The sequence below is a fragment of the Coregonus lavaretus genome (assembly GCF_964263955.1).
Source record: "Coregonus lavaretus genome assembly, chromosome: 17".
In the NCBI taxonomy this organism is placed as follows: Eukaryota; Metazoa; Chordata; class Actinopteri; order Salmoniformes; family Salmonidae; genus Coregonus; species Coregonus lavaretus.
In genome coordinates this window covers 34,277,339-34,297,063 of record NC_140004.1, presented here as the reverse complement: position 1 = coordinate 34,297,063, position 19,725 = coordinate 34,277,339, and the positions used below count along the sequence as shown (strand labels likewise).

Sequence of the window (19,725 nt, the reverse complement as noted above, 5' to 3'; positions counted from 1 at the left end):
ACACCTCATCAGTCCCCACTAACATACTGAAACAGATAGACACCCCATCAGACTCACATTCTAAAACAGACCTGGAAATAAGGGTTGAGTTCAAAGAAAAAGGAACACTGCCACAGCTGGTTCTCCAACCAAGGTGCATGAATTGAGTAGCAAACTGAAGTGAGGAGGAAATTCACCAACTATTGGAAGTTGATAAAACTACTTCTTTATTGTAAAAACCAACATGTTTCAGTCGCTACAGGCCATATTTGTCCAGATGGAGCGGCTCACACACACAACCCAACCTTCTATATGTATAGGGTACATGTCCTAGAAACAGACAGTGTGTCTCCCCACTCATTTCACTAGTGTGAACACGTCATCCATCCAAGGTGGAGAAAGTAACACTCACCTCTAAAATAGGGTAGAGTTTATCTTCCTTCACACAGATCCCCAGATACCTAGAATGAATCACAACAACATAATTATAATGGGGAATCATAATGACACTTAGAATATACAATCGATCTGCTTGATCATGGTTGAGTGTTTAATAAGACCACCACCCTTGGCACGTATGCAATCCCCTGCCTGCGTGGGATCAAATCCTGGCCCCACCGGTCTTCACACTATCTGTCTCGCAGTTCGTAATATACACAACTTATACAGTAAGTTACATAAGATGCTCAGGGCTGAAAACATGTTTTGATGACCAGCTGAGCCAGACATTCAACAACAACCTAGGCTCTTGTGGACAGACACAACATCAAGAAACTCGCCGGTGGCCAGTGCTCACCCGAGATTAACAACCTCAAAACTACATCCATTCCAGACACTGGTTTACTGTATACCTTGACTGAAATCCTTACAATGCTCTGACGTTGGAGCCTGATAACATTGCCTTTCTCACAGTGAGTGCGTCCCAAATGGCACCTTGTGGGCCCTGGTTAAAATTAGTTTACTATATAGGGAATAGGGTGCCACTTGGGATTGAAACACTGTGTCTGAGGAAGGCAATGTTCTCAGGCTCCAACATTAGAAATCATTCTGATTTTCACACCATTGTTTGAGTAGGGCCCACTCACAGAGGGATGGATGCCCTATCTGTTCCAGGTACATATTGTATTGGACTCATATTCACTTTCATCACTGACTCTCTACTCTCTGACCTCAGCAGATAAACTGTGCTGTTTGATAACCACTGATACTGTGGCCTTGAAAGAAAGGCTAAAATAAGATTGCTTGGACAAACACGATGCCTTCACACCTTATGTAACCACTTCATAAGGGTAGAGCTGGCCTACGTGACAAGGTAGGACAATGTCCCTCCCGCTGTGGCCATGACTGCACCTCAAAGACTCAGCAGCATGTGTATATATACCCAGCCTTCACCATGTCTGGAGTCATCTTGAGACATGTCTTGAGACCTCTTAAGACATATAAATGAAGATGTCTGGAGATGTCTTGAGACAAAGGTGAAGACTGGGTAGCTACAGTGGGGAAAAAAAGTATTTAGTCAGCCACCAATTGTGCAAGTTCTCCCACTTACAAAGATGAGAGAGGCCTGTAATTTTCATCATAGGTACACGTCAACTATGACAGACAAAATGAGGGGAAAAAATCCAGAAAATCACATTGTAGGATTTTTTATGAATTTATTTGCAAATTATGGTGGAAAATAAGTATTTGGTCAATAACAAAAGTTTCTCAATACTTTGTTATATACCCTTTGTTGGCAATGACACAGGTCAAACGTTTTCTGTAAGTCTTCACAAGGTTTTCACACACTGTTGCTGGTATTTTGGCCCATTCCTCCATGCAGATCTCCTCTAGAGCAGTGATGTTTTGGGGCTGTCGCTGGGCAACACGGACTTTCAACTCCCTCCAAAGATTTTCTATGGGGTTGAGATCTGGAGACTGGCTAGGCCACTACAGGACCTTGAAATGCTTCTTACGAAGCCACTCCTTCGTTGCCCGGGCGGTGTGTTTGGGATCATTGTCATGCAGAAAGACCCAGCCACATTTCATCTTCAATGCCCTTGCTGATGGAAGGAGGTTTTCACTCAAAATCTCACGATACATGGCCCCATTCATTCTTTCCTTTACACGGATCAGTCGTCCTGGTCCCTTTGCAGAAAAACAGCCCCAAAGCATGATGTTTCCACCCCAATGCTTCACAGTAGGTATGGTGTTCTTTGGATGCAACTCAGCATTCTTTGTCCTCCAAACACGACGAGTTGAGTTTTTACCAAAAAGTTATATTTTGGTTTCATCTGACCATATGACATTCTCCCAATCCTCTTCTGGATCATCCAAATGCACTCTAGCAAACTTCAGACGGGCCTGGACATGTACTGGCTTAAGCAGGGGGACACGTCTTGCACTGCAGGATTTGAGTCCCTGGCGGCATAGAGTCTTACTGATGGTAGGCTTTGTTACTTTGGTCCCAGCTCTCTGCAGGTCATTCACTAGGTCCCCCCGTGTGGTTCTGGGATTTTTGCTCACCGTTCTTGTGATCATTTTGACCCCACAGGGTGAGATCTTGCGTGGAGCCCCAGATTGAGGGAGATTATCAGTGGTCTTGTATGTCTTCCATTTCCTAATAATTGCTCCCACAGTTGATTTCTTCAAACCAAGCTGCTTACCTATTGCAGATTCAGTCTTCCCAGCCTGGTGCAGGTCTACAATGTTGTTTCTGGTGTCCTTTAACAGCTCTTTGGTCTTGGCCATAGTGCAGTTTGGAGTGTGACTGTTTGAGGTTGTGGACAGGTGTCTTTCATACTGATAACAAGTTCAAACAGGTGCCATTAATACAGGTAACGAGTGGAGGACAGAGGAGCCTCTTAAAGAAGAAGTTACAGGTCTGTGAGAGACAGAAATCTTGCTTGTTTGTAGGTGACCAAATACTTATTTTACACCATAATTTGCAAATAAATTTATTAAAAATCCTACAATGTGATTTTCTGGAATTTCTTTTCTCAATTTGTCTGTCATAGTTGACGTGTACCTATGATGAAAATTACAGGCCTCTCTCATCTTTTTAAGTGGGAGAACTTGCACAATTGGTGGCTGACTAAATACTTTTTTTCCCCACTGTATATTCAGTATAAGTATGACTGGAAGTACAAAATACAGTATAATACCATATATTTTGGACTGGAATTCAGGAAAGGTATGCCATGATTCTATGGTGCATGTCATAACATCCACTATGCCTTCATGGCTTATGTAACCACTTCAGAGGGGTAGAATAGGCCTTTGTGACTACTAGATCATTATGTTCCTGAGCCATTGACTGCACCACAGAAAGTACACACAGCATCCCAGCATTCCCATTCATAATGTATTACTAATACTAGTACTAATACAGATATTAATCTTACATAAATGCTAACAGTCAAACATTATAAGCTTATCAGGCCTAATCTTATCTAAACAATTTTCATTTCATTTATTACATTTATTTGACAGGTACAATGCATCTATTAATATTTATGTGAATTTGCCAGACTGATGATACTGATTCTTATTAATATGCTAATGTGATAAACCATGTTAATTAATAAGCAATTATGCTAAATTCTTACATGGTATCAATAATGTCATATACCAAATATTATAAGTGATCATCACAAAAAGGTGTGAGTAACTGACTAATACCTGACTATGTTGGGATGGGAGAGTTTCTGCAGTAGGCTGATCTCACGCACGATGCTATCCTGGTCCACATCATTCTTATAGATCTTCACCACCATCACCTTATGGCTCGTACTGTGAATCACCTGTGAGAAACAGACAAGTTATTTTACAGTACTGTGAATCACCTGAGAGAAACAGACAATAGTTATTTTACAGTACTGTGAATCACCTGAGAGAAAAAGACAATAGTTATTTTACAGTACTATAAATCACCTGAGAGAAACAGACAATAGTTATTTTACAGTACTGTGAATCACCTGAGAGAAACAGATGAGTTATTTTACAGTACTGTGAATCACCTGAGAGAAACAGACAATAGTTATTTCACAGTACTGTGAATCACCTGAGAGAAACAGACAATAGTTATTTTACAGGACTGTAAATCACCTGAGAGAAACTGACAATAGTTATTTCACAGTACTGTGAATCACCTGAGAGAAACAGACAGTTATTTTACAGTACTGTGAATCACCGGAGAGAAACAGACGAGTGTTTACAGTTTAACCACTAAAAACCTGCTCAAGACCTAGTCATGTAACCTGTACAAAAAAAGCAGGTGAGGTGACTGTCAGAAAGGAGCTATTTTTGCAGGTAAATTAATTAATGACTCCATTATTGAATTGTGATTAAATCATCACATAACATGAAACAGATTGATGGCCAGTAGTATCTCTAGCAGTGTTTGCTCTACTCAGAACATTCACTGTTCAAATACAGTAGACTAATAGATTAATTCTGCAATCATCCCATCTATGATTCTACCCGTTTCTCATTTCATACAGGACTAAGCCTAAATAAATAAAAAAGTATTTGATCCCCTGCTGATTTTGTACGTTTGCCCACTGACAAAGAAATGATCAGTCTGTAATTTTAATGGTAGGTTTATTTGAACAATGAGAGACAGAATAACAACAACAAAATCCAGATAAACGCATGTCAAAATGTTATAAATTGATTTGCATTTTAATGAGGGAAATAAGTATTTGACCCCATCTCAATCAGAAAGATTTCTGGCTCCCAGGTGTCTTTTATAAAGGTAACGAGCTGAGATTAGGAGCACACTCTTAAAGGGAGTGCTCCTAATCTCAGTTTGTTAGCTGTATAAAAGACACCTGTCCACAGAAGCAATCAATCAATCAGATTCCAAACTCTCCATCATAGCCAAGACCAAAGAGCTCTCCAAGGATGTCAGGGACAAGATTGTAGACCTACACAAGGCTGGAATGGGCTACAAGACCATCGCCAAGCAGCTTGGTGAGAAGGTGACAACAGTTGGTGCGATTATTCGCAAATGGAAATAACACAAAATAACTGTCAATCTCCCTCGGTCTGGGGCTCCATGCAAGATCTCACCTCGTAGAGTTGCAATGATGATGAGAACGGTGAGGAATCAGCCCAGAACTACACGGGAGGATCTTGTCAATGATCTCAAGGCAGCTAGGACCATAGTCACCAAGAAAACAATTGGTAACACACTATGCTGTGAAGGACTGAAATCCTGCGGCGCCCGCAAGGTCCCCCTGCTCAAGAAAGCACATATACAGGGCCGTCTGAAGTTTGCCAATGAACATCTGAATGATTCAGAGGAGAACTGGGTGAAAGTGTTGTGGTCAGATGAGACCAAAATCGAGTTCTTTGGCATCAACTCAACTCGCCGTGTTTGGAGGAGGAGGAATGCTGCCTATGACCCCAAGAACACCATCCCCACCGTCAAACATGGAGTTGGAAACATTATGCTTTGGGGGTGTTTTTCTGCTAATGGGACAGGACAACTTCACCGCATCAAAGGGACGATGGACGGAGCCATGTACCGTCAAATCTTGGGTGAGAACCTCCTTCCCTCAGCCAGGGCATTGAAAATGGGTCGTGGATGGGTATTCCAGCATGACAATGACCCAAAACACACGGCCAAGGCAACAAAGGAGTGATCAAGAAGAAGCACATTAAGGTCCTGGAGTGGCCTAGCCAGTCTCCAGACCTTAATCCCATAGAAAATCTGTGGAGGGAGCTGAAGGTTCGAGTTGCCAAACGTCAGGCTCGAAACCTTAATGACTTGGAGAAGATCTGCAAAGAGGAGTGGGACAAAATCCCTAATGAGATGTGTGCAAACTTGGTGGCCAACTACAAGAAATGTCTGACCTCTGTGATTGCCAACAAGGGTTTCGCCACCAAGTACTAAGTCATGTTTTGCAGAGGGGTCAAATACTTATTTCCTTCATTAAAAAACACATTGAGCTGTGTCGTTGTCATCGGGTGAGGTTGTGTCTCTCTCTGGCGGGAGGTAAGCTTGGCTTAAATGGCTGATATACATAGTTTAAGCTTTGTCGAGTAAAGCTTAAACTATGTATTTAGATTGTAGTTAGGTATTGTAGGTAGTTATCGTGGGTTGTTGTATGTAATTATTGTAGGTAAGTATTGTATTCGACTGAGCCCGGTGAAGCACGAAGCTAGCTAACCCACTACCTGGACTAGCTAGCGGGTAGCTACTGGTAACTATTAGCAACTGTGGATAGTTGTTTCACGCCTGAGAGTACCTGTAATTACGCCAGCTAAATGTCTACAATAATGACATACAATAATGCCTACCATAAAGCTGTATTTCTAACCTCATTGTCTGAAGCGTTAACGTTAGGTAGTAAGTAGCTACTGTGCTCGAAATGTAGCTTGCTTGTTGCTACCTGGATAGCTACTAAACAATAGCTGGAACGACCTAGCTAACAGACGCGAACTGGCCGAATCGATTCAGTGGCTAGCTTTGCACTTGGCTAGCTAACAGTAGCTGCTAGGGGTAAGTTATAACCTACAGTGAGGGAAAAAAGGTATTTGATCCCCTGCTGATTTTGTATGTTTGCCCACTGACAAAGAAATGATCAGTCTATAATTTTAATGGTAGGTTTATTTGAATAGTGAGAGACAGAATAACAACAAAAAAATCCAGAAAAGCGCATGTCAAAAATGTTATAAATTGATTTGCATTTGAATGAGGGAAATATGTATTTGACCCCCTCTCAATCAGTAAGAATTCTGGCTCCCAGGTGTCTTTTATACAGGTAATGAGCTGAGATTAGGAGCACACTCTTAAAGGAAGTGCTTCTAATCTCAGTTTGTTACCTGTATAAACGACACCTGTCCACAGAAGCAATCAATCAATCAGATTACAAACTCTCCACCATGGCCAAGACCAAAGAGCTCTCCAAGGATGTCAGGGACAAGATTGTAGACCTACACAAGGCTGGAATGGGCTACAAGACCATTGCCAAGCAGCTTGGTGAGAAGGTGACAACAGTTGGTGCGATTATTCGCAAATGGAAGAAACACAAAATAAATGTCAATCTCCCTCGGCCTGGGGCTCCATGCAAGATCTCACCTCGTGGAGTTGCAATGATCATGAGAACGGTGAGGAATCAGCCCAGAACTACATGGGAGGATCTTGTCAATGATCTCAAGGCAGCTGGGACCATAGTCACCAAGAAAACAATTCGTAACACACTACGCCGTGAAGGACTGAAATCCTGCAGCGCCCGCAAGGTCCCCCTGCTCAAGAAAGCACATATACAGGGCCGTCTGAAGTTTTCCAATGAACATCTGAATGATTCAGAGGAGAACTGGGTGAAAGTGTTGTGGTCAGATGAGACCAAAATCGAGTTCTTTGGCATCAAGTCAACTTGCCGTATTTGGAGGAGGAGGAATGCTGCCTTTGACCCCAGGAACACCATCCCCACCGTCAAACATGGAGGTGGAAACATTATGCTTTGGGGGTGTTTTTCTGCTAAGGGGACAGGACAAATTCACCGCATCAAAGGGACAATGGACGGGGCCATGTACCGTCAAATCTTGGGTGAGAACCTCCTTCCCTCAGCCAGGGCATTGAAAATGGGTCGTGGATGGGTATTCCAGCATGACAATGACCCAAAACACACAGCCAAGGCCACAAAGGAGTGGCTCAAGAAGAAGAACATTAAGGTCCTGGAGTGGCCTAGCCAGTCTCCAAACCTTAATCCCATATATAATCTGTGGAGGGAGTTGAAGGTTCGAGTTGCCAAACGTCAGCCTCAAAACCTTAATGACTTGGAGAAGATCTGCAAAGAGGAGTGGGACAAAATCCCTCCTGAGATGTGTGCAAACCTGGTGGCCAACTACAAGAAACGTCTGACCTCTGTGATTACCAACAAGGGTTTTGCCACCAAGTACTAAGTCATGTTTTGCAGAGGGGTCAAATACTTATTTCCCTCATTAAAATGCAAATCAATTTATACCATTTTTGACATGCGTTTTTCTGGATTTTTTTGTTGTTATTCTGTCTCTCACTGTTCAAATACACCTACCATTAAAATTATAGACTGATCATGTCTTTGTCAGTGGGCAAACGTACAAAATCAGCAGGGGATCAAATACTTTTTTCCCTCACTGTACATTTGTGTTTTGTTATTACATACTGGTAGCCGTTCAAGGGAATTCGGGACATGGGTGACTAGTTAACGTTAGCTTGGCTCTCTCTGTGTGTTTGTGCCGTGGGAGGACGGGTTTCTTCGTTGGTAGAAAGCAATGGATAGATAGTATGCTAACTATTCTAGCTAACTAACTGGCTGAATAAATTGACGACGGACTCGCTCAAGCTGTCGGGACTAACCCACAAAGTTAGACAAGGACACGAATGATCTGCTTGGCGTGTTGACACACTGGTGGTTTGTTGTGGCCGAGTATTGGTGCTAAACCGTGTTGTTGGAGGCCGGCATGCTAGTTGGCTGTGGCATCATATGACTAGGTGCCCTGGACGGTTTTCACAAAAGAATACTGTACCATGTTAGCTAGCTGAATACACTAAGTTAGTCTATTCCTAGAAAACATTGAACCGCTGTAGTTTTATAGTATCTGAGGTGGAAGTTGGGAGAGTTATATTTGGGTGTTTCAGTGAAACGTAAGTGAGGGAGGCCCCGCTCTCTCGCTTTCCCAGATGTTTAGTTCATTTCATTCCGATCTCCTTTGCATTATTGTAGCCATTTTCTGTAGCCTGTCAACTATGCCTCTGTCTATCCCTGTTCTCTCCTCTCCGCACAGGCTATACAAACGCCTCACACCGCGTGGCTGCTGCCTCTCTAACCTGGTGGTCCCTGCACGCACGACCCACGTGGTGTTCCAGGTCTCCGGTAGCCTCTGGAACTTCCATTCTGCGGCCAACAAGGCAGAGTTCATCTCAGCCTATGCCACCCTCCAGTCCCTCGAATTCTTGGCGCTGACGGAAACATGGATTACCACAGAAAACACTGCTACTCCTACTGCTCTTTCCTCGTCTGATCATGTGTTCTCATATACCCCGAGAGCATCTGGTCAGCGCGGCGGTGGCACAGGAATCATCATCTCTCCCAAGTGGACATTCTCTCTTTTCCCCCTGACCCATCTGTCTATCTCCTCATTTGAATTCCATGCTGTCACAGTCACTAGCCCATTCAAGCTTAACATCCTTGTCATTTATCGCCCTCCAGGTTCCCTTGGAGAGTTCATCAATGAGCTTGACGCCTTGACGCCTTTGACCTCACCCTCTCACCGTCCCCCCCTACTCACAAGGCAGGCAACACACTTGACCTCATCTTTACTAGATGCTGTTCTTCTACTAATCTCACTGCAACTCCCCTCCAAGTCTTCGACCACTACTTTGTATCCTTTTCTCTCTCGCTCTCCTCCAACACTACTCACTCTGCCCCTACTCAGATGGTAATGCGCCGTCGCAACCTTCGCTCTCTCTCTCCCGCTATTCTCTCCTCTTCCATCCTATCATCTCTTCCCTCTGCTCAATCCTTGTCCCTCACATCTCCTCCTGATTCTGCCTCCTCAACCCTCCTCTCCTCCCTTTCTGCATCCTTTGACTCTCTATGTCCCCTATCCTCCCGGCCGGCTCGGTCCTCCCCTCCTGCTCCGTGGCTTGACAACTCATTGCGAGCTCACAGAACAGGGCTCCGGGCAGCCGAACGGAAATGGAGGAAAACTAGACTCCCTGCGGACCTGGCATCTTTTAACTCCCTCCTCTCTACATTTTCTTCATCTGTTTCTGCTGCTAAAGCCACTTTCTACCACTCTAAATTCCAAGCCTCTGCCTCTAACCCTAGGAAGCTCTTTGCCACCTTCTCCTCCCTGCTGAATCCTCCCCCCCCCCCCCCCCCCTCCCTCTCTGTGGATGACTTCGTCAACCATTTTGAAAAGAAGGTTGACGACATCCGATCCTCGTTTGTTAAGTCAAAATACACTGCTGGTCCTGCTCACACTGCCCTACCCTATGCTTTGACTTCTTTCTCCCCTCTCTCTAAAGATGAAATCTTGCGACTTGTGACGGCCGGCCGCCCAACAACCTGCCCGCTTGACCCTATCCCCTCCTCTCTTCTCCAGACCATCTCCGGTGACCTTCTCCCTTACCTCACCTCGCTCATCAACTCATCCTTGACCGCTGGCTATGTCCCTTCCGTCTTCAAGAGAGCGAGAGTTGCACCCCTTCTCAAAAAACCAACACTCGATCCCTCTGATGTCAACAACTACAGACCAGTATCCCTTCTTTCTTTTCTCTCCAAAACTCTTGAGTGTGCCGTCTTTAGCCAACTCTCTTGCTATCTCTCTCAGAATGACCTTCTTGATCCAAACCAGTCAGGTTTCAAGACTGGTCATTCAACTGAGACTGCTCTTCTCTGTGTCACGGAGGCTCTCCGCACTGCTAAAGTTAACTCTCTCTCCTCTGCTCTTGTCCTTCTAGACCTGTCTGCTGCCTTTGATACTGTGAACCATCAGATCCTCCTCTCCACCCTCTCCGAGTTGGGCATCTCCGGCGCGGCTCACTCTTGGATTGCGTCCTACCTGACCGGTCGCTCCTACCAAGTGGCGTGGCGAGAATCTGTCTCCGCACCACGTGCTCTCACCACTGGTGTCCCCCAGGGCTCAGTTCTAGGCCCTCTCCTATTCTCGCTATACACCAAGTCACTTGGCTCTGTCATATCCTCACATGGCCTCTCCTATCATTGCTACGCAGACGGCACACAACTAATCTTCTCCTTTCCCCCTTCTGATAACCAGGCGGCGAATCGCATCTCTGCATGTCTGGCAGACATATCAGTGTGGATGACGGATCACCACCTCAAGCTGAACCTCGGCAAGACGGAGCTGCTCTTCCTCCCGGGGAAGGACTGCCCGTTCCATGATCTCATCATCACGGTTGACAACTCCGTTGTGTCCTCCTCCCAGAGTGCGAAGAGCCTTGGCGTGACCCTGGACAAAACCCTGTCGTTGTCCACTAACATCAAGGCGGTGACCGGATCCTGTAGGTTCATGCTCTACAACATTCGGAGAGTACGACCCTGCCTTACACAGGAAGCGGCACAGGTCCTAATCCAGGCACTTGTCATCTCCCGTCTGGATTACTAAAACTCGCTGTTGGCTGGGCTCCCTGCCTGTGCCATTAAACCCCTACAACTCATCAAGAATGCCGCAGCCCGTCTGGTGTTCAACCTTTCCAAGTTCTCTCACGTCACCCCGCTCCTCCGCACACTCCACTGGCTTCCAGTTGAAGCTCGCATCTGCTACAAGACCATGGTGCTTGCCTACGGAGCTGTGAGGGGAACGGCACCTCCGTACCTTCAGGCTCTGATAAGTCCCTACACCCAAACGAGGGCATTGCGTTCATCCACCTCTGGCCTGCTGGCCCCCCTACCTCTGCGGAAGCACATTTCCCGCTCAGCCCAGTCAAAACTGTTCACTGCTCTGGCACCCCAATGGTGGAACAAGCTCCCTCACGACGCCAGGACAGCGGAGTCACTCACCACCTTCCGGAGACACTTGAAACCCCACCTCTTTAAGGAATACCTGGGATAGGATAAAGTAATCCTTTTACCCCCCCTTACCCCACCCCAAAGAAAGAAAAAAAATACATATTGTAAAGTGGTTATCCCACTGGCTATAAGGTGAATGCACCAATTTGTAAGTCGCTCTGGATAAGAGCGTCTGCTAAATGTAAATGTAAATGTAATAACATTTTTGACATGCGTTTTTTCTGGATTTTTTTGTTGTTATTCTGTCTCTCACTGTTCAAATAAACCTACCATTAAAATTATAGACTGATCATGTCTTTGTCAGTGGGCAAACGTACAAAATCATCAGGGGATCAAATACTTTTTTCCCTCACTGTACATGTCACCTTTCTCTCCCTATTCCGCTACTGAAGCACATAGTGCAGATTGTAAACTGAAGCACAGTGGAGTACCATTGTGTACTCCCAGGTTTTTGTATGCTCAGGCATTCTTTATGGAGTGCAAGCTAATAATGGCATTGCCACCATCGCAAATGGAACCCTATTGTGTATATAGTGCATCATTTTTACAAGGGCCCATAGGGCTATGGTCAAAAAGAGTGCACTCTATAGAGAATAGGGTGCCATTTGGGATGCACACTAGGTTCAATACAGATGGCTAGGGATGGACCAGGTACCTTGTAGACTTTAGAGAAGAAGCCGCTCCCGATGAGCTCGGCGGTGAAGTTCTCCCAGAACTCCAGCTTGCGGACGGCGGTGCGGAGCTTCTGCCAGCGGTCCACATGGCAGTATTTGTCAGAGGACTCACCGTAGAGCCTGGGGCTGGTGGGCTCCGAGGACACGTCCACGTCACAGTCACACATCCTGGAGTGGGGAGTGATGTCTGCTATAAGGTAGACACACACACCAAAACACACATGAACATGTTCGAACGCACGCACACACACACACACACACACACACAAACACACACACACACACACACACACACACACACACACACACACACACACACACACACACACACACACACACACACACACACACACACACACACACACATATACACAGACACACACACACACACACACACACACACACACAGACACAGGTTAGTCACACCCCTCACCTCTGTGACAGATTACATTGAGAGAATGGCTGTCCTTACAAAGAGTATGCAATAACCCAAAATAACCCTAAGTAGAAATCAAGTGCAGTGGATGAAAGAGAGAGCGGACTAGAGCGGACAATAATTACATCTACACTCATTAGCTCGATGGGATGGAAAGTGCCTCCCCTTTAAGGAGTGAAACAAAGAGACATGAATAATGGTTCCTAGGTGCTCCTCTTCCATTAATTAATTTATAACCAGATAGAGGTGAACAGAGCTTTTTCTCATAAGATTATGTTCCTTAATTGCTTTATGTATAATTATCAGTGTGTGCTTCTATCGTTAAGGAGTTATTTTAAGGCTTTGAGGCATTCTAAGCCCTTTTCAGACATCAAACACAAATTATTGGAATCGACTGTCACAGGAAAATGTAGCTGAGAAGAACAACTCTAACAGGAAGTGTGTGCAGCAAACAAAACCACACTGTCATTGTTTTCATTGCAGCAGGACAGGCATATATCCTGTGTGGCACAACCACTATATGGTTTAAAACATACAGATCTGTCCTTCACTTAAAACACACATACAGTCCAGTATATTTTACATGTTCACCCATTGAACAATCGCAAGCCTCTACGGCTACGCACGTCACTATATTTTACTTTAAATAAGTTGTTTCAACTTGACTTCCGGTATCGGGACAGCATGGATGAAGGGCAGAGGGAGTTTGTTTTCCAGGACAGCAACAACAAACCCGGTCCTGACAATGACGCCAGTGAACAGCACAGATTGACACGCTGACACAATTGGCAGGGCTTTGTCAATCAAGTGGGAATCAACCCCACCATGGTATTCAACATGACAGAGAGGCTAGCTCTCACACACGCTGCCATTGTCTTAACAGCCACAGCCGTGTACAAACAATCACAGCATTTTCATTTCAACTGTGGCCCCCACCCACCACCACCACCACCACCACCACCACGACACCAACCCGGCTGGCTGTCAGAGAAAACGCTCACAGTGCAGCCTTATCATGTCTCTCACTGATGAGGACCCACAGTATATCATAGAGACACACTGTCTGTCACACAGAGCTATCCTGTAGCCTTCTACAACCCACCTCAATCAAAATGTTACTTTCACAGAAATTACAACACAAAGCATCCTATATGGCATCCTGTATGGTAGAAAGTCACACTCACATTTCATTCCAGAGCCACACTGTCACACAGTCACCAGAGCTATAGCCTGCTGCAACCCTCCTCAATAAAACAGTCATTTCCACAGAAGTCACAACACTGGACATCCTATATAAGTAAGTAGGTAAGCCTTGTCCAAGCCAGAACAGCCCAGAGAACAGACATCCTATATGGCACACAGAAAAGATGGATGTGGATTAAAGTCTGGTGTGTTTGAATACATGATGGTAGATAAATCAGGTAATTGTGACAGCTTCCCTTAGCATCAATCTGCTTACACTTCACTTGAATTGAGAGTGAATCTCATTGTACAAACAACAAATCTGTCTCTAAATTGAATTTCATAGTGTTTGGATTCAATTTGTGTCTACAAATCAGATTTTTCAGCCGGTCTATTTCAGCTTTGTCTTACAAAGGTGCTTTGTTACTGAGCTGCAAAAAAATTAAGAAATGTTAGATATACATCCTAAATGACACCCTATTCCCTATATAGTGCACTACTTTTGACAAGGACCCATAAGTAGTGCACTAGGGAATAGGGTGCCATTTGGGATGCAGCTTAGTAAAGTGATTTCCTGTGGAAAAGCCTGTTATCACACTAACAGTGAGTTTGACCTGTGTCTGACCACAGAGACCTTCAGGAGAAACACTACCAGTGGGACCGCCCTACTGACGTCCCACCTACAGATAAGGAATGTGAGTTATGAGACTTTAACAGTGAGATCGGTTGGTTCACACCAGGGTGAGACTATTCCTCAGGGGAATGACTCTCTTTCTGAGGTCCAACATATCTGACCGCTTTCTCAGTTCAGGGCAGATAGAGGGGAGGTGTGTTTGTAGTGAAAATGATGTGTGATAAATGTGGGCCAGAGAGAGAGAGAGAGTCAGAGGCATCTGAACCAAATACTTCTGTACTTCAGCAAGGCCATTTCCCGACTGAGGTGGAATCACGTCAACAGATGACGTCACAAAGGATGACACAGCCTTCACACAGACACGCAAGCGACAAAAGTTTTACTACAATCTCTCCATATCCCATTCTGCTGTCTCCACATGCTTCAAGATGGCCACCATTGTTCCTGTAACCAAGAAAGCAAAGGTAACTGAACTAAACGACTATCGCCACGTAGCACTCACCTCTGTCATCATGAAGTGCTTTGAGAGACTAGTCAAGGATCATATCACCTCTACCTTACCTGCCACTCTAGACCCACTTCAATTTGCCTACCACCCAACTAGATCCACAGACGATGGAATCGCCATCACTCTGCCCTATCCCATTTGGACAAGAAGAATAACTATGTAAGAATGCTGTTCATTGACTATAGCTCAGCATTCAACACCATAGTACCCTCCAAGCTCATCATTAAGCTCGAGGCCCTGGGTCTGAACCCCGCCCTGTGCAACTGGGTCCTGGACTTCCTGACGGGCCGCCCCCAGGTGGTGAAGGTAGGAAACAACACCTCCACTTCGCTGATCCTAAACTCTGGGGCCCCACAAGGGTGCGTGCTCAGCCCACTCCTGTACTCCCTGTTCACCCATGACTGCGTGGCCAAGCACGCCTCCAACTCAATCATCAAGTTTGCAGACGACACAACAGTAGTAGGCTTGATTACCAACAATGACGAGCCAGCCTACAGGGAGGAGGTGAGGGCTCTGGGAGTGTGATGCTAGGAAAATAACCCCTCACTCAACGGTAACAAAACAAAGGGCATGATCGTGGGCTTCAGGAAACAGCAGAGGGGACCACAGTGGAGAAGGTGGAACGCTTCAAGTTCCTTGGCATACACATCACTGACAAATTGAAATGGACCACCCACAGTGTGTGGTGAAGAAGGCGCAACAGAGCCTGTTCAACCTCAGGAGGCTAAAGAAATGTTGCTTGGCACCTACAACCCTTACCAACTTTTACAGATGCACAATTGAGAGCATCCTGTCGGGCTGTATCACCGCCTGGTACGGCATCTGCACCGCCCGCAACCGCAAGGCTCTCCAGAAGGTGGTGCGGTCTGCCCAACGCATTAACGGGGGCAAACTACCCGCCCTCCAGGACACCTACAGCACCTGATGTCACAGGAAGGCCAAAAAGATCATCAAGGACATCAACCACCCAGCCACTGCCTGTTCATACCGCTATCATCCAGAAGGCAAGGTCAGTACAGGTGCATCAAAGCTGGGACTGAGAGACTGAAAAACTGCTTCTATCTCAAGGCCATCAGACTGTTAAACAGCCATCACTATCACATTAGAGGCTGCTGCCTATAGACATAGACTGGAATTCACTGGCCACTTTAAGAAATGGAACACTAGCCACTTTCATTATGTTTACATATCTTGCATTACTCATCGCATATGTATATACTGTATTCTACACTATTCTACGGTATCTTAGTCACTTTAATAATGTTTACATATCTTGCATTACTCATCTCATATGTATATACTGTTTTCTATAATATTCCACTGTATCTTAGTTCATGTCGCTCTGACATCGCTCGTCCATATATGTACACTATCGGTCAAAACACCTACTCATTCAAGGGTTTTTCTTTATTTTTACTATTTTCTACATTGTAGAATAATAGTGAAGACATCAAAACTATGAAATAACACATATGGAATTAACATTTATTTTATATTTGAGATTCTTCAAATAGCCACCCTTTGCCATGATGACAGCTTTGCACACTATTGGCATTCTCTCAACCAGCTTCACCTGGAATGCTTTTCCAACAGTCTTGAAGGAGTTCCCACATATGCTGAGCATTTGTTGGCTGCTTTTCCTTCACTCTGCGGTCCGACTCATTCCAAACCATCTCAATTTGTTTGAGGTCGGGGGATTGTTGAAGCCAGGTCATCTGACACAGCACTCCATCACTCTCCTTCTTGGTAAAATAGCCCTTACACAGCCTGGATGTGTGTTGGGTCATTGTCCTGTTGAAAAACAAATGATAGTCCCACTAAGCCCAAACCAGATGGGATGGCGTATCGCTGCAGAATGCTATGGTAGCCATGCTGATTAAGTGTGCCTTGAATTCTAAATAAATCATAGACAGTGTCACCAGCAAAGCAGCCCCACACCAAAACACCTCCTCCTCCATGCTTTACGGTGGGAAATACACATGCAGAGATCATTCGTTCACCCACACCGCATCTCACAAAGACACGGGGGTTGGAACCAAAAATCTCAAATTTGGACTCCAGACTAAAGGACACATTTCCACCAGTCTAATGTCCATTGCTTGCGTTTCTTGGCCCAAGCAAATCTCTTCTTATTATTGGTGTTCTTTAGTGGTCTGATTCACACAGTCTCCTCTGAACAGTTGATGTTGAGATGTATCTGTTACTTGAACTCTGTGAAATATTTATTTGGGCTGCAATTTCTAAGGCTGGTAACTCTAATGAACTTATCCTCTGCAGCAGAGGTATCTCTGGGTCTTCCATTCCTGTTGTGGTCCTCTTGAGAGCCAATTTCATCATAGTGCTTGATGGTTTTTGCGACTTCACTTGAAGAAACGTTCAAAGTTATTGAAATGTTCCGTATTGACTGACCTTCATGTCCTTCGAGTGCATGTGTGGCACTATTTACATGTGTGTATGTGTGTGTGTGTGTCTGTGTGTGTGCACATGTGTGCATTTGAATGCGAGTCTATATGCATGTGTAAGCGCGTATAGTGATCATGAACTTTGTGTAACAGCAACTTCCCATCCACACTTACAGACTTCAGTCAATACTCTAGTCAGACTCAAAATGTGTCAATTGTCTCCAGTGCTCCGTCTGATGATCTCAGACACAGACCATTATGGTGCAAATTGGAAGCTGAGTCATTAATCCTACAAAATGATTTACTCCGGACATATGGCTCCAGCCGAGTGCATTAAAGTGAACACAACACTTTGTATGTGTCTCAAATGGCACCATATGCACTACTTTTGACCAGGGCCTATATGGGCTCTGATAGGGAATGGAGTGCCATTTAGGATGCAATCTAAACACTTAGGGTGGATGCACTGAGGACACTGAAGTGTTAACTGCCTCGTGGATCTTCAGATATCCATCCAGGGGAGACAGACAGTGACTACAACGCCACAGGATCCCTGATGCTGCCTGCTTACGTCTGCAGTTCTGTGACCAACACAGGAAGAGCATGGAGAGATCATGTTGTGTGGCTCTACAGATGATCAATAAGTCTGAAACATACAGCACCCGGCCAGACAACACATATCTGTGGTGCTGACTGTGCTGAGTCTCAACTATAGGTCACCTCACACAGGTGGAATATGCTGAAGCCACTGTAATTTTATATTTAAAATGTATGTATGTGCCATTTTTGGCAGTCTGTCTGAGATTGTATGGCTGTACATTTGGGTTCTTGCTCAGCCTGTAGTTAGTGGCCTGAGAGTCCAAATCAAGGCATAACTCAATTATGCATGAACATCTTTAAATGTTTTCTAGAGAAAGAGATAGAGAGAGAAATAGAGCGTGAGAGAGAAAGAAAGAAAGACAAAGGGAGAGACTTTCAAATAACTGAGTTTCTGCCAGGAATAAGGGAGTTAATTGAATAATAACATTAAAAGGTTCAAAATAGATGGCATAGCAAAGAGCTAAAATATGCAGTAGTTAGCATCAGTGTTACAGTCAGGGAGAAACTTGGAAAAATGTCTAATTTTGCAGCATGACTGTGAGAGCTTGTTGGTTACAGTTCCGCTGTATCTTACACATATTGTGTTATTCAGAAAAATCCATCATCTTTTGTTGTTACATCATTGTGCAGTCATGTGGGTGGGACCTCTATAAATAGGTTATCCCATTAACCCACTATTGGACTAGATCTGAGTACCAGCAGCCTGAGGCAAATACCAGTGCTTCCACACGAGTGACCAGCAACTGATCAACATGGCTAACTCAATCAGTCAATAAAATGTATTTTAGAAAGAGCATACAGTACATCAGCAATTGTCACAAACTGACGTAGGCCTATTGACCGTCCATTGACATCCATTTCCTCAGTAAAAAAAACAAAACAATTTCAATTAAACACATTGAATAACACATTCATATATCAAAAAATAAATCATAAGGAATAAGGTTTTGAAGTGTCTGTCCTATAGAGTATCTAGGAGACATAAGTCGGGAAATATTTTTGTTTCTTTGACACATATCTAAACCTTTAGTTTTTGGGGCACAAAACTCCATCCAACATAATATAAAAATCCCCTTCAAAATAATTTTAAGTTAGAGATTTTTCCACAGCATCCGCCTATGTCGGCCTTCCGCATCTGCGGTGTAAGGTGAACGAGTTACAGCGGTGTTTGCCAGACCATGAGAAATCAGTCTTCTCACGAAAATGTCTATAGCAAAAATGTCTTAGCCTCCTAACAAGTATAACCACTCTATGGAAAGATGAGACTCTCACGAACAAGATGTGTTCTCTGTTTTGCTCTACGACTCATCTGAAGGTAACCCATACAAATTAATGGAAGTATGGAGGTAGTTTTGTGCCAACAAATATATAAGTGTAAAAAAATATATATATATATATTTCCTGATCTTTCTTATATCTCCGAGATATAGGACAGACACTTAAAATCCTTATTCCTTATGACTTATTTTTTTACTGTCTTTTTTTACCATTTATGAATGTGTTACTCAATGTGTTTTCTATGGGCTAAAGTTGTAAAGGACTATTTTAATATTTTATCAAATAATTTAAACTTTACTTGACATCTAGCATCATAACAGGTTATAACACGGTCATAACCATGTCATAACATTTCATAACAGCTTATATAACTTGTGATAACCTGTTATAACACTGTCATGACACATATATTTAGACCTCTAGTGACATATATTGCGTTTTTTTATGGCTGGTTATGACACCTACATAAGAGTGTAAAAACCCATAAAACCTACAACGGTAGTTATTTTATGTCTGGTTATGAAA

General features: G+C 44.2%; 1 protein-coding gene across 1 annotated transcript in view; it reads right to left on the bottom strand.

Annotated features, from left to right (window-relative positions):
* The window catches only part of LOC311144379 (dual specificity testis-specific protein kinase 1-like), a gene marked incomplete at both ends in the record, with an annotated part of 43,854 nt that overhangs the window by 7,939 nt on the left and 16,190 nt on the right, over positions 1-19,725 (bottom strand). The window contains 4 exons of the mRNA XM_084180397.1: positions 392-440; positions 3,640-3,761; positions 12,142-12,350; positions 14,452-14,458. Of these exons, the coding sequence (XP_084036523.1) occupies positions 392-440; positions 3,640-3,761; positions 12,142-12,350; positions 14,452-14,458 (387 nt within the window). The remainder of the gene's footprint in view (positions 1-391; positions 441-3,639; positions 3,762-12,141; positions 12,351-14,451; positions 14,459-19,725) is intronic.